This window comes from Sceloporus undulatus, chromosome 6, assembly GCF_019175285.1.
Source record: "Sceloporus undulatus isolate JIND9_A2432 ecotype Alabama chromosome 6, SceUnd_v1.1, whole genome shotgun sequence".
Classification (NCBI taxonomy): Eukaryota; Metazoa; Chordata; class Lepidosauria; order Squamata; family Phrynosomatidae; genus Sceloporus; species Sceloporus undulatus.
This window is the reverse complement of record NC_056527.1, coordinates 147,285,078-147,299,474: the sequence shown is the minus strand read 5'-3', so window position 1 is coordinate 147,299,474 and position 14,397 is coordinate 147,285,078. Positions and strand designations below refer to the sequence as shown.

Sequence of the window (14,397 nt, the reverse complement as noted above, 5' to 3'; positions counted from 1 at the left end):
AAAGAGAAGAAGACAAAGAAGTCGTCTCTCTCCTAATGAGCGAGTGATTGTCTTAAACAGCTCTGCCATCTAGGTATTTGTCTTCCCTGAAAGGTGTCAGATCTCTCCTTTGTATATCCATTGTGTAAGTTTCAGCTTAGACAAAAGATAGCCATCAAGACCTTTGTTCACCAGGCAGCCATAGCCTGAGGATACGTTTTGCAGTATAAATAGGACCGAGATTTCTGCCCTCATTGGGCTTGTTGAGCTGAAGTTCCAAACCTCAAAACCTTGCTTGCTGAGCTGCTGCTCCAGGCTTGAGTTCTCCGAGCCTTGGGCTCTGCTGAAATCACTTGAGCTAAGCCAATGCTCACTGTCTCTCTCAGGCCTCGGGCTTTGCTCGCCGGAACTCAGCTCCTAGCCACCGCGGTCGCCACTTGTTTTCCCTGTTCTCGCGGCCGTGTCTCACCTTCCCCCATCACTCGCATCCGTCGCATTGAAGAAGACTCCTAAGGTAAATATTTCAACGGTGCCTCTATCCTTTCTCCTTTACTCCCAAACTCTCCCCCTCCCTTGCTTTAGCATTGAATGTGTGTGTGCATGTGTGATCCCCTTTGTTGTGTGGCTTTAATAAATGTTTATATTTTAATTGCAACTCATTGGCACTGGAGTCTCTGTTTCTTGGGGTTGGACTAGATGACCTCTGGTATACACATAGGGACCTGATCCGCTGTGTGCGTTGTTAGGACACGCCTCTCATAAATTTGAGCTAATTAAATTTCCCTAATTCGATCCTTCCTAACAGGAGCCTGTCCATTTTTTAGCTCTCAAGTAGGAGTGGGGTCACTCATGGGCCCCATTTTGGGTGCATTGAGGGCCCAGGAGGGCCAGGCTGGCACATCTCTCAATCCATCCTGGGGATATATTTTCAGCTCTTTTGAGATGAGGAGTCCCAAAACCATGTCAGACGCTTGGCCATGAGTTCCACAAGCCAAAGGTGTGTGACACAGAGATCTCTTGCTGCAAATACATTTGCAAATAAATAAATTCAAATATCAATGTAAAAAGTGATAGTGAAGTTAACTTTATTGATGTCACAAGTAACAGTTCTAGTTACTTTCAAAAGTTATCCATGGGTAGCCATGTTGGCCACATAGGAATGTGCAACATATAAATTTGAACAATGTACAAATCCCAAATCCACAGAAAATCATTACATTGATTGGGCCAACATAAGTTTGCATCATGTATTTTGTCCATTTTGGTTGGCCTGATGGGGAAGAAGAGAGCTTACCTGTAGGCCCACAGGCTGGATTTTGGGAGGCTGGGGAAGGGCACCCTCAGAGCTGCCTCTGACTCACCTGTCAGAAAGGGATGTGGTTCTGAGTAGTTCCAGGAACGGTGGCTGGAGAGGAGCCCCAGCGGTGCAAGGGCTGAGGAGATGCTTGTGGAAGGAGGCAGGCTCAGCAATGGTTCTTTGTCTCTTCCAAGTTGCTAGCAACAAACCAAGCAAAGCTGGAGTCCTGTAACCCCACTGGCTGCGCAGGGAGACCATGAAATTGGGTGGACTAGCTTTCTTTTCTGCACTACAATTCCCAGAATTACCCCACCGGCAGCAGCAGTGTTGCAAAAGATCTGTGAGATCCTTGGAGTGGTAATCTCTCTTTTTAGTTTCCAAGCCCTTGGTTATATAGAGGTAGATTGCCTTTGAACATGGATACTCCATTGAACCATCCTCAGCCACAACGTGTAGCACAACATCCCCCAAGCCAAGATGCCTTCCATATGGAATTGACTATAGCACCCATAACCCCAGCCACCCATGGCTTGGATGACAACTCCCATAATCCCCATCTAGTGAAGATTTGAACTATGAAGCTCTGGAAGGCATGGTGTACCTTTTGGTGTTCATTGGCCTCTCCCAAACTGGAGTGCGCCCCAAATGGTTTGGACTTTTGGTTATGGGCACTGCAGTCCAAACCATGGAGGAAGCACTCTAGTTTGGGAATGGCTGATGGATCCAAAAAGGACCAAGAAAAATAAGATGTTTCCTTGTATAGCTGGGTCCAGTTTTCCCAGATCCAGTGAGAGAGAGGATGAGATTTCTGCCACAATCCCATCTGGCAATGATTCTGTTTCTCTGTGTGCCAAGGGCCATTGCTCTGGGATGTGTAGGATGGGCAAGCAGTGAGGGATCCCAGTCTGTTTTTTCCAATGGGGTCGGTGGTTGGGAGGTCAAGGAGAGCTGGCCCTTTGGCGCTGTTTATCCTCCTCCATCTTGGTGAGTTCATACTGGTTGCATGTGGCACAGTCCTGTTGGGGGGAATGGTGAAGTTCGATGAAGAGGACATAGACAGCTGCGCCAATGGCAGCACCAACCATAGGGCCAATGATGGGGACCCACCACCAGTGATTGCCAGCCCTGCGAGTTGGACAGAGAGAGAGAGCAGAGTTATTGCACTAGGCCTTATCTCCTGGTTACATTTTCTTTTGTATATACATTTCCATTAGCAATTTCACAGTTCATTAAAAACATTACAAATTCCAGTAAGGGAGAGATCAGTGCTTAGACTAAGTCTGGATGCAGCCCTCCAAGGTGCTGAATTTACTCTGCAGAAAAGGGTTCGGCACCTTGGAAATCTCCTTTGAAATAGGACTCCCTGTCCAAATGACATGGAAGCCATCAACTGCCCTTGCATGTTACTGTAGACCTGGATTGGGTTGACTTGAGACATGTATATATGTAGGTTTGTGAGTGAGTGAGAGAGAGAGAAATGTTGCCTGTGCAATGCAGAACTTTGGAAAAATTAACATTTTTGGATTATAGCCCCTAGCCAGTGGGAGCTCTGTTAGTGAAATAAATGACTGTTTTCCCAGAGACCTAGCCATGTTAGTCTGGAGTATTGCAAAGGGATCTTGTAGCACCTTTGAGATTAAATGAGCAAAAGATGTTGGAGTATCCTTTCTCAGATCCATCTTTGCATACTGCTGTTTTTTCAGTTCCCGGTATGAAAAGTTACTTGTCTCCACCAGATGTCACTCTTGCAACACAATGGAACAAGCTACAATGGTCATCATGTAATAGGTTTTCGAAAGAGAAGGTGGCTGGATATACAGGCTGTGAATTCATAAGTGCTTTCATGCTGCTTATCCAGGGCCAGGACCCAATTGGTATCCTATAGCTCTGTAAGTTCCCTTACACTTGTGTTTGCAATCTTTGCAATGCAATCCTATCTGTTATGTACTGTCAAGTCAACTTCTACAGTCCCACATTTGCACCCTTAAAATATCCAGCATCAGTTTTTATTATGGCCCTTGGATAAGTCTCAGTTGCCCATCCTGCCTTACCGTGTTGCTGTAATGCTTGCAAATGGCCAAAATACCTATAAGGCACCAGATCCCATCTGATCTTGGAAGTTAAGCAGAGTAAGCCCTGGTTAGTACTTAAATGGGGAACCACCAATGAATCCTAGGTGCTATTTGATTTATTTCAGAGGAAGAGATTGGCAAAACCACCTCTGATGATCCCTTGCCCAAGACAGCCCTTTGAAATTCATGGGGTCTGTGATGTAAGGTACCTTTAAGACATCCCTTAGTGATATCAGCTGCAATACACACACACACACACTATTAAGAGGGTTGAAGAGGGATTGAGCGTGTCCAAAGGAGGGCGACTAAAATGGTGAAGGGTCTGGAAACCATGTCCTATGAGGAACGACTTAGGAAGCTGGGGATGTTTAGCCTGGAGAAAAGAAGAAGAGGTGATTTGATAGCCCTGCTTAAATATTTGAAGGGATGACATATTGAGGAGGGAGCAAGTTTGTTTTCTGCTGCTCCAGAGAACAGGACCTGGATCAGTGAATGCAAGCTACAGGAAAAGAGATTCCACCTCAACATTAGGAGGAACTTCCTGACAGTAAGGGCTGTTCGACAGTGGAACAAACTCCCTCGGAGAGTAGTAGAGTCTCCTTTGGAGGTCTTTAAGCAGAGGCTAGATGGCCATCTGTCAGGGATGCTTTGATTTGGATTTCCTGCATGGCAGGGGGTTGGACTGGATGGCCCTTGTGGTCTCTTCCAACTCTATGATTCTTCCTCATCTCACTCTCCTGGGACTGGCTGTGCTCAGTAGCTCATGGATGAATAAACCTACTGTTCTTACATGAAGATTGGACTCTGTGTGGATTCTTACAAGATAGGATTCCAACAGCAGACATCACAGGGTCGCCATAAGTATACACACATACAGAGAAAGAGTAAGGCTTACAAGTAGACAGTGGACACGGAAACAGGCATTTGAATACTTGAAAGCGCTACACAAGGATGCTTAAACTGTTGTTGTTGTTGTTTGACTAAGTAGGAGCAAACGGAGAAAAGGGGACTCTATGGATCCTATGTATGTATCCTGGTAGTAAAAGTGAGCTGACTTACGTAAAGACTTCTGGCCCCCACCCAGCAAAGTAGGTAAAAAGTCGGGGGGCCAAGTCCCTGGCAGGGTTCATGGCGCAGCCACAGTTCAGGGCCATGGAAGAGGTCAAGAGGATGATGAGCATCCCCACGCCAATGGGCTCCAGCCCTTTGGGGATGCCCAGGTTGTTCGTGTCAAAGATTGCAAAGACTCCCAGGAGGAGGAGGGCCGTGGACATCACCTGGAATCACAGAACGAAGGGGTCAGAAGGTGGCCCAAGTTTCATTCAGCCACAAGAACCAATTTGGTGTTCCAAAACCCACCCAATGGGTTAAAAAAAACTCATTTTTTTAAAAAAAGTTTTTGTTGCCCCTATGATATTATATGCCCCAAACAGGGCTTTTTTCTAAAACAGAATCTTTTAAGTCTTCTTGGTTCGAGGATATGGAATTCTGGGAGTTGGAGTATGTTGTAGGGTCCAGAGCGGAGCTGCTCCGCTCTGGGCCCACAGCAAACTCCAACTCCTAGAATTCCATTGCCTTGAACCAGACAAGTTTGAACAGATTTGATTGCAAGAAAACTTTTAAGAATGTCGCCATTTCCAGCCATATTCATGGTTCTATGCTTATTCTACACCAAATTCACAGGGGATAATTTTGCTCAGAAAATAGCATTTTCAACGCAGAAAGTGCTGTTTTCCTGCACAAAATGACAGTCCGTGAACTTTGCAGAGACCTCAGTCCCAAGATGCAAAGATTTCCATCAGTCCAAGATCCTCCTTGTTGATAAAGAAAGCCAGCAGTAAAGAAGCATCTCCTTCAGTCATTTTCTGAATATTCTCCAATATTTCCCCCTCTGCCTGTCTTTTTCTTACCTGATCTGCAAATCCATTTATCAAGGACAAATACTCTTCTGGATAGGTTGCAAATATATGGGCTGTGGCTTTGGGACCAGTGACGTTGAAGTCTCCACCAGTATAGGACATCAATGCACCTAAGGAAAAAGGGCCGTGGTGAAACAGAATATATTTCAGATGTCTCACCTGTCTTCTCAGCAGCCAGGTAAGACCAGTCGTCGTTGCTCACCTGCATATTATGATGGACTTTTTTCTCCTGCCTTTTCTGTTCCCATTTTTCCATTTCTCTGGTATCAAAACTGATATTTCCCTTGCATCCTATTCCAAAATATTCCATTCTGCAAAGTGTCTGTCAGGCACCTTTATTAAGAGTGGCTGAGGGCGCGATCCTAAACCAGAGTTTGCAAAAGTCCTTTTTTAACTACATCTCCCACAATCCTTAGTGGCCACATGGCTTCTGGGGGATGCTGGGAGATGTAGTCCCAAAAGGGAACTTTCCAAAGCTCTGTCCCCAAACATACTTATATATAGTATAGAGTAAACCCCACAGACACACTGAGACTTATTTCTAAGTCAAATGGTTGCCAGTTGCAAGAGCTGAGCAGATATTTAAGTCCATCATCCCAAGGTGTGAAATATGTTTTAAAAACTAGGAAGGGGGAGAGGAAAGAAAAAAGGATGTTGTTGGCACCAATAGAGGATCTTGGGGTTGCCTTCGCATGACCCTTCCAGCGCCGCTGCTTTTCTGCAATCAGCTGGAAGTGAAATTAAAATCATTGGCACTTAATATGGTGCTACATTCCCCATAAAAACAAAATAAAATTTCTCGCGTGGGGTGCATTCCTGAAATGGCCCCTTAGTTAGTCATTCCTCCTTCTTTGCACCAGGGATGGAGGGATGGAGGGATGGAGGGATGGATGGATGGAGGGGGGCAATGGCTTAATTCTTCATTTCCTGTTTGCAGTCATAGCAATAATGCATATATTTTAAAGGTGTTTGCATTTATTACAAAAGGCAGTCATTAAAACAAATTGATGACTACATAGGGGAAACCCAAATTAAAGCCTTCCTGACTCATACCAAGAGAAAGCACTGACTTACTCACAATGTAGAGGACGGGAAGGATCCAACTACAGGAGTAGAAGCGGTTTAAAGGGGCAAGAAGGAATCTACTAAATAAAGAGACAGTCATCCAGTTCCAAGTTGGGCACCTGAAACTGGCCTGGTTCTGCCTGTGCCACCATTTTTACTCTCCACTGAAATAGCATGGGTTTCTAGCTACAAATTTCAAATTTCACAAGGAGATTTTTTCTAATGACACATGATGTTTGAATTTATTTGGACAACATCCTATGGGGGAAAAAGCTTACCATAGTTGATGCCAAAGACTGCAGCGGCTCCAGCGAAGGCCCCCAGAAATTGTGCCAGGACATAAATAGGAAAGCGGATCCATGTCATCTTTCCCGTCAGGCACATGGCGAATGAAACAGCAGGGTTGATGTGGCCGCCTGAAAGAAAACGAGAAAGGAAGGGGCCAAGGATGGTCACGATGCAGAAACAAATGATCCAGAAGAAAAGAGGGAATCTCTATTTAAAACAGCTGCAAGGATAACAGTTGCACAATAGTTCCGTCCTTCTCCAAAGACATCTCTGCTGCAATCCTGTAGGGCTCAGCATGGCATAAAAGTGCTATTCTTGTGGTTGTGTACCTTCAAGTCATTTTTGGTTTATGGTGATCCTAATGTGAACCTATCATGGGGTTTTCTGTAGGTGGGACTATACTTGGATGACCATTTACCCTGACCCTGGATATCTTATGGAGATGTAGGCAATGGGATTATGTTAGCAAGTGTACTTGTGTAATAGTATTATGATATACAGTACAACTATAAAGTACAACTGCCGATCTCTTCCGCCAGGCCTTTCCAGACTAGGTTAGATCCATTAGATCCATTAGACTTGCCTCCCCCTCAGTTGATACCAATATCAAAATTGATTGATACAATCACCCCTGCCCCCCTCCTCTAGAGGAAGACTCATTTCTAGCACTAATTTGCACCTAAATTTTAGTGTATTCCTATTGGACAGTTTTAAACTTTTGGATGTTTAATCTCTCTTTATGGGTTGATCACTGTTTTTATGATTGGGGGGAGGGTTGGGGTTTGGGTTTTTTTTAAATTGTAATTTTTAATTGTTCAATGTTATATTTATACTGTTGGAATCCACTTTGATTCCTTTGTGAAAAAGTGGAATACAAATTATTATTATTATTATTATTATTATTATTATTATTATTATTATTATAAGGGCATATTCTCTGCAAGGAAGGCTAATGTTTAATGTCGCCTGCTCATGACATCACCGGGGATTCCCTGTGACATCACTCTTGAGTGATATCCGACTTCCTGTGACTCACAAGAGGTTATCCGTTCCTTTAGGTTTTGGGCCCTGAAATCTCAAGATCTGGGATATTCCTGACTCAGCACATCTGCTTTGTAGATTAATGCACTTGACCCCCTTTAATTGCCATGGCTCCATCCTGCAAATCCTGGGATTTGTAGTTGGTGAGGCACTAGTACCCTTTGGCAGAAAGCGAAAGACTTGGTACACTACAAAATCCCAGGATTTGTAGGATGGAGCAACAGCACTCAAAGTGGTGTCAAACTGCACTATCGCTACAGTGCAGACACACCCAGAGAAGCCTGGTCTGCAGCATTGCACTGGATTGACTTGACGTTTCTGCTCGAGGATGGCTTCCTAGCCAATGCAAATAAGAGGGTAATTCTTAAATTAAATTTGGCTTGGCGGATTGCAGAGGAGACGCGCCGGAAAACCCTTGCCTCTCGGTCCACCGATCCTTGTTTTTGCCTGAAAGGGCTTGCATCGCATGGAGAAAACAACCCTCTCCTTGGAGCTTCTCCCTCATTCCCTGGAAAGCGCAGTAGTGTTTTATCAGCATCCACTCACAAGGAGAAGATTAAAGTTTGCCTCTTCCCAGGATGTATGTCTCACCCTTTCCAAGATACATAAAGAGGACTCTCCAGTATAAATAGGGTCTTTCGAAAAGCTCCAGGCCTCTGCTTTTCAGAACAAGGCGGCCTCCTCCCTGGGTGGCCTTGGCCAGGATGGATCCGCAGCAGGCCTGGGTTCTCGTTTTGCAAAAGAAATGGGAAAATCAGAGAGCACTCCTCCTTCCCCCAAGATATTTGGGATGGGAATAGATAGGTGCTTCATAAGAGTAATAATAAAGTCACTTTGGCCGGTTACAGACTGGCAGTTTAGTGCGTGTTCGCCACGCACTAGGGTACGAAAGGGCGGTGCTTCCGCACCGCCCTAACCCTAGTGCGTGGTGAACACGCACTAAATGGCGGCAGCCCTTCCACACAGCCGCCACTGTGAGTACGTCATGGCCGCGCCGCCCTAGACGGGGCGGCGCATCCATGACGTAGTACTCCGCGCCAGGGTGCTTAGTGCTGCCATTTCGGAGCTCCTTCCGGTTTAGTCCGCTGGGCGCAGCCTTCATGCAGCCTTTCTCTGCTCCCACCGCCGCGGGGGTGCCTTGGGCTGGAAGCCCAGGGACACCCTTTTTCAGGCTGCGGGGAAGTGGCCTTTTGCCACTCCCCGCAGCCCGAAAAGCAGCGGATCGGGGCCTCAGCAGCTGCCGTTCTGGCCACTGAGGCCCCGCTCGGCGGGGGAAAGGGGCGCAGACCGCCCCAAATTGGCGGTCTATATCCCGCCTGAGGCATCTATTGATAGTCCGAGGCTGGACAAATCATGACAGTCTTGTGCCAAACAGTTTCCTTACAGAAGCCACTGGACCCTTTTATCCAATTGGGTGTGGCACTATGGAGGGGGCAAAAGGTCCATACTGACTGGCCCAAGGAATTTTTTCCTTCAACTCCAAATTTTCTAACGTTGCAGAGGGAGCGAGACAATGAAATGCCTCACACTTAAAATTAATCTTTCTATTGTCATTCCCTCGATCACTCGGTCTCCCCTTTTCTTTGAATGCCTTGTGCTTCTAATGCTCATGCTAGAAATTGGGAGACTGAAGAAAATTTTCATTTCGAGGGACATAATCTTATTTTGGGGGGGTTAAGCATTCCTCGTATTCCCATAGCTACACGCCTTCATCCGACGCAGAACATTTGGTTCAAACTTGCAGAAGCAGAGTTGTGCCTTTCTCAGGAGGCCCATTGATGTGTTGCACTGATATCAAGTGATTTCGGAACAGCTATATTCAGAAAGAGATTGACGTTGCCTCCCTCGGAGGCTAAAGCGTGGGATTCAACTCAGTGGGATTCAAGGACTGCATGGCAATTTGAACCCTGTCTCCCAGAGTCCAATCCAGCAATCAAAACTCTGCCCCACACAGACTCCTTGCACACTACAAACTATCAATCTCTAAATCAAGCTTCACCACTAACTATTAGGTTATCCAGGGTTGTTTGTGGTTGCATAATTCAAACTCTGAACTCCCAGAAGTCTAACTCTAATCCATGACACCATGTTGCTTCTCCTGGTTTTGGGTGACAATGGCCCATTCCCGTTATTTTTTAAACCGGGTCACAGTTTGGTTTGAACTGTTTCAAATGACCCTGCTTCCCATTTAAATCGAATCACTGAAACGATTTGGTGACATGCACCAGACCATTAGCCCGCATCTTTTGGGTGATTTTTCGGCATGTTTTGGGATAAATTGATCGCGCAAGTGTGAACCAGATGTGGATCGAATCATTTAAATTTGCCCTTCGCCTGGCTGGAGCAGGTCCATTTTGAATCGATTGGTGCATGAAGGTGAACCACAAGTGGGTTGTTTTAGAGGGGGGAATGCAACTGGGGCAAATGTAGTGGGAACCACGCTCCGCTGTTGAATCGACATCAATCCGGATCCACACATCAATTTACTGTAAGTGGGAATGAGCCCAATACTTGCTCAGGTTTTACCGTTTTTTCACCCACTTCCTTGGTCTTCCTCATCCTATTTTGACTACACCTTTTTCCAGAGACAACCTTCCCTCGCTTTTTAACTCTTGCCTGCTCTGACTCTTTGACATTCATATTCCCCACATATCTGAACAAGAGCTTGGCTTCAGAAATTAATTTACTTCTCTTTATGCGGTGGGTCCATAACTCTGATTAAGTGTCCAGTTGACCAGATAACTAAGTGGCTCTTTCTGAATGGTTAGCGGCGATGGAGTTGTCTTTTTCCCTGCAGCGTATTGCAAGGTAACAAACAATCATAAGAAAACCGCCAAATCTATTATTCCTCCGTCTCCTAGGACTACATGTGGGTCCTTACTGTTCAAATGGATTTCCTTATGTTTTCAGGCCCCAAAGTTTCATTTAAAAAAAAAATAACAATAATAATAAAGCAGCTTGGAATTAAAGGCCGTTTTAAGTAATCCGCAAAAATGTGGATTTAACCTTGAGAAGAAGAAGACAGTCTTTGCAAAAGCACCCGTACTTCCTTTCGAATGGCAGACCATGGGATTATGCCAGTTATGTTAATATAGGTTTTGAAGCACCAGCCCCAGTGCATACATTTTAAATCTTTAGAAACTATAAAGATTTAGTTCTAATGCTTGCGTTAAATTAAACAACTCAAAACACCATTGCTCCCCCCCCCCTTTTTTTTAACAGACGTCTTTAAAAATATTTTCTATTGATTTTGGCATGTTAAGAAAATGAAGAGGGAAAATAATAACAAACACGCAGGGGGGCAAGGAAGAGGCATTTCTCACAGGGATGAAGGCTGACAGTTTGCACCTGGATGCTTTAATATATATATATATAATATATATCCCTTTCCCCCCTGTTTTTAAAGCCAGTAGGCAAATGTCAGGTTAGCACAGCCACCACTGAGGAGGAGATGAGAAATGAACAGCAGCCCTTGCAAGTCTACTGCAAATGAATCCCACAGTCAGATATAAACTGCATTTTCTTGTTGTAACTGTTTGGAAAAGGATTCCAGACGATATCCTCATTCCTCAGAGGCCAGGCTTAAATGTGGATGGAACTGCCGATCTTTCTATTACAACAACCTTGTGAGGCAGTTTAGGTTGAGAATTGGGGAGAATGAAGATTGAGGAGGATGACTGGAGCAAGAAGTTTTTCCTGCCCAAGCCGAGTATTGAACCTTGGCCAAAATCTGACATCAGGTCTCTGGTCAAAACTCGCGGCAAAAATAATCCAGTTTGGGACCACTTAACTGCCCTGGCTCAGTGCTGGGGAATCCTGGGAACTGCAGTTTATTGTGGCACGAGAAGGCTAAATGTCTTACAAAACTACAGTTCCCAGAATCCCTCGCACTGAACCAGGGCATTAAAGTGGTCTCAAACGGGTTATTTCTGTCATATGGTTTGGACCTTTGTGTGCAAAGCCAGGCATTGATTGTACAGTACATGATCCTTGTGTTCAGTGGAACGTTGCACAGCTAAATGCCCCACTCACTGTAACACCTTCATGTTTTTATTGTACTGGAATGCCTGAGAGAGTTGGGAATTGGGGGCACTGCGCCCAGTGGTTCTTCCTACCTCTCGGGTAGATTCCAGATGGTGAGCTGGGGGACGTGTGTTCCGATAAGAGGGCCCTTACATCGGGTGTCCCCAAGGAGCCATTCTGTCCCCCATGCTATTTCACATTTACATGAAACCGCTGGGAGAGATCATCCGGAGACACAGGGCGCGGTGTTATCATTAGCTGATGAACCCAAATATGTTTCTCTGTGTCTCGACTGATGCAGTGACCAGGGATGGCATCTTCCTCTAGATGCTTGTTTGGAGTCAGTAATGGGCTGGATAAGGGAAAACAGACTCAGACTGGAATCCAGAGAAAACGGAAGTACTTGTGATAGGTTCCCCGGGCCCAGGGTTGGAGATTTGCCCACCTGTCCTAAATGGGGTCACACTTCCCCTGAAGGACTTTGTTCGCAGTCTGGGGTGCTCCTGGACTTGTCGCTCCACCTTACATCTCAGTGGATGCGACAGTCAGGAGTACCTGTTATCAGCTTCGGCCGATACGCCAGCGGCCCCTACCTGGGCTGGGGGGACCTTGAAACAGTGGTACATGCTCTGGTAACCTCTCGGTTGGATTTCTTGATGCGCTCTACATGAGGCAACCCTTGTACCAAACCCAGAAGTCTCAATTAGTGCAGAAATGGCAGCCAGGCTGGTCACTGGATCTTCCAGGACCAGCCAATAACACCAGTCAGGCAGATCACATTGGCTGCCTATATATATATACTTAATATATATATAATACACACACATGGTGGTAAAGCCAAAAGTGAGATGCCTTTTTTATGTGTACACACACATTTGTCTGTATGAGTGTGTGTGTGTGTATACACACACATACACAAACACACACACACAGGATATACACACTATGCACATAGTGGACTGCCAAAAGTGTGAAGCTGTATTTATATGTGTACACACACAGCTGTCTCTGTGGTGTGCGTGTGTGTGTAATATATAGAAACCATACATATACACTTATCATATACATATATATTAATATTATTATACACACACACAAACTGTGGAGCACCAAATGTAATGCTGCCTGTATAGGCTTACACACACATCTTTGGTGTTATATATGTGTGTGTGTGGGGTGTGTGTATGCATACATATACACCACATATACATACATAACACACACACACACACAAACGTGGGAGCAACCGAAAGTGTATGCTGCATGTATATGCTTACACACACATCTTTTGTGTGTGGGTGTGTGTGTGTGTGTGTGTGTATATATAATATAATATATTTATGTATTTATATATATATATATTACTACACATACTATATCATAACACTCACATACATACATACAGACACACAACACACAACCCACAAACTGTGGAGCAGCCGAAAGTGTAATGCTGCATGTATATGCTTACAACACACACCACAAAGATGGTGTGTGTAAGCATATACAGCAGCATTAACTTTCGGGTGCTCCACATTTTGTTTGTTGTGGGTGTGTGTGTGTGTATATATATTTGTATGTATTATGTATGTATAGTTTGTATATATGTATATGTACATAACACACACACAACTGTGGAGCAGCCGAAAGTGTAATGCTGTCTGTATATGCTTACACACACATCTTGTGTGTGTGTGTGTGTATACACACACACACACACATATACATATACATTTCCCCCTCCACACACAAAAGGTTTCTGCTATATCGTTCAGTGGAAATATCGCTCCCCAGCCCCAGCGGTTGTCCTGAAAGGGGAAAGGGCAAACGGAAGGAGATGGGGGAATTCCAGCGCACATCATGGGAAATTTGTAACCCGGGTGGTCTTCAGGAAACCAGCGGTGGATGACACACCAGCCAAAGCAGCAGAGGTTTCGCACTGGCCATCATACGGATCCCGTGAATCCCACTATTTTTGCCGACTCGCAAAACGGAGGAGCCGGCTGCTCAGTTCGGAACCCCGCCGGGAATACGCATGGACCAAAGTGTATCATGTTAATCGCATTGGTCAATACGTATTCTGACTCCCAGGTGTGAACACCAATGCGATAAACCGAATACGCATCGACCAATGCGAACTGACCCTACTTCTGTGCCCTGTGTCGAAAGGTCCCTAAGTCTCTGGAGCAGCAGAAAAACAAGCTTGCTCCCTCACAATATGACATCCCTTCAAATATTAAACAGGGTTATCATCACCTCTTAACCTTTTCTTCTCCAGGCTAAACATCCCCAGCTCCCTAAGACGTTCCTTATAGGGCTCATGGTTTCCAACCTTTCACCATTTTAGTCGCCCCCTTTGGACACATGGTCCAGTTTCTCAATGTCCTTTTTGAATTGTGGCGCCCAGAACTGGACACAATATCCAGGTGGGGCCTGACCAGAGCAGAATATAGTGGCACTATTACTTCCTGATTAGACACTATTGTTCTGTTGATGCAGCAAAAATCACATTGGCCTTGTTAGCTGCCACATCGTACGGTTGACTCATGTTCAACTTAGGGTCTACTCGGACCCTATCCCTTCACACGTAGTTTCATTCAGCGAGGTGTCCCCTATAATCCTATATCTGTGCATTTCATTTTTCTGCCCTAAGTGCAGTACCTTACATTTCTCTGTGTTGAATTCATTTTGTTAGCTGTGGCCCAGTTTTCTT

The 14,397-nt window shown here is 45.1% G+C and overlaps 1 protein-coding gene across 2 annotated transcripts in view; it reads right to left on the bottom strand.

The window, feature by feature from the left end:
• Positions 1–1,046: 1,046 nt before the first annotated feature.
• AQP9 (aquaporin 9) overlaps positions 1,047–14,397 on the bottom strand; it is a 26,628-nt gene continuing 13,277 nt past the window's right edge. The window contains exons 2-5 of one of the 2 annotated variants that reach the window (XM_042471405.1): positions 6,611–6,748; positions 5,259–5,377; positions 4,408–4,625; positions 1,047–2,292 (exon numbers count right to left, since the gene is read on the bottom strand). In XM_042471405.1, coding sequence (XP_042327339.1) covers positions 1,716–2,292; positions 4,408–4,625; positions 5,259–5,377; positions 6,611–6,716 — 1,020 coding nt within the window. In that variant the 5' untranslated portion in view covers positions 6,717–6,748 and the 3' untranslated portion in view covers positions 1,047–1,715. Of the gene's footprint in view, positions 2,402–4,407; positions 4,626–5,258; positions 5,378–6,610; positions 6,749–14,397 lie in introns of both variants that reach the window. The other variant, XM_042471406.1, reaches the window with a different exon arrangement.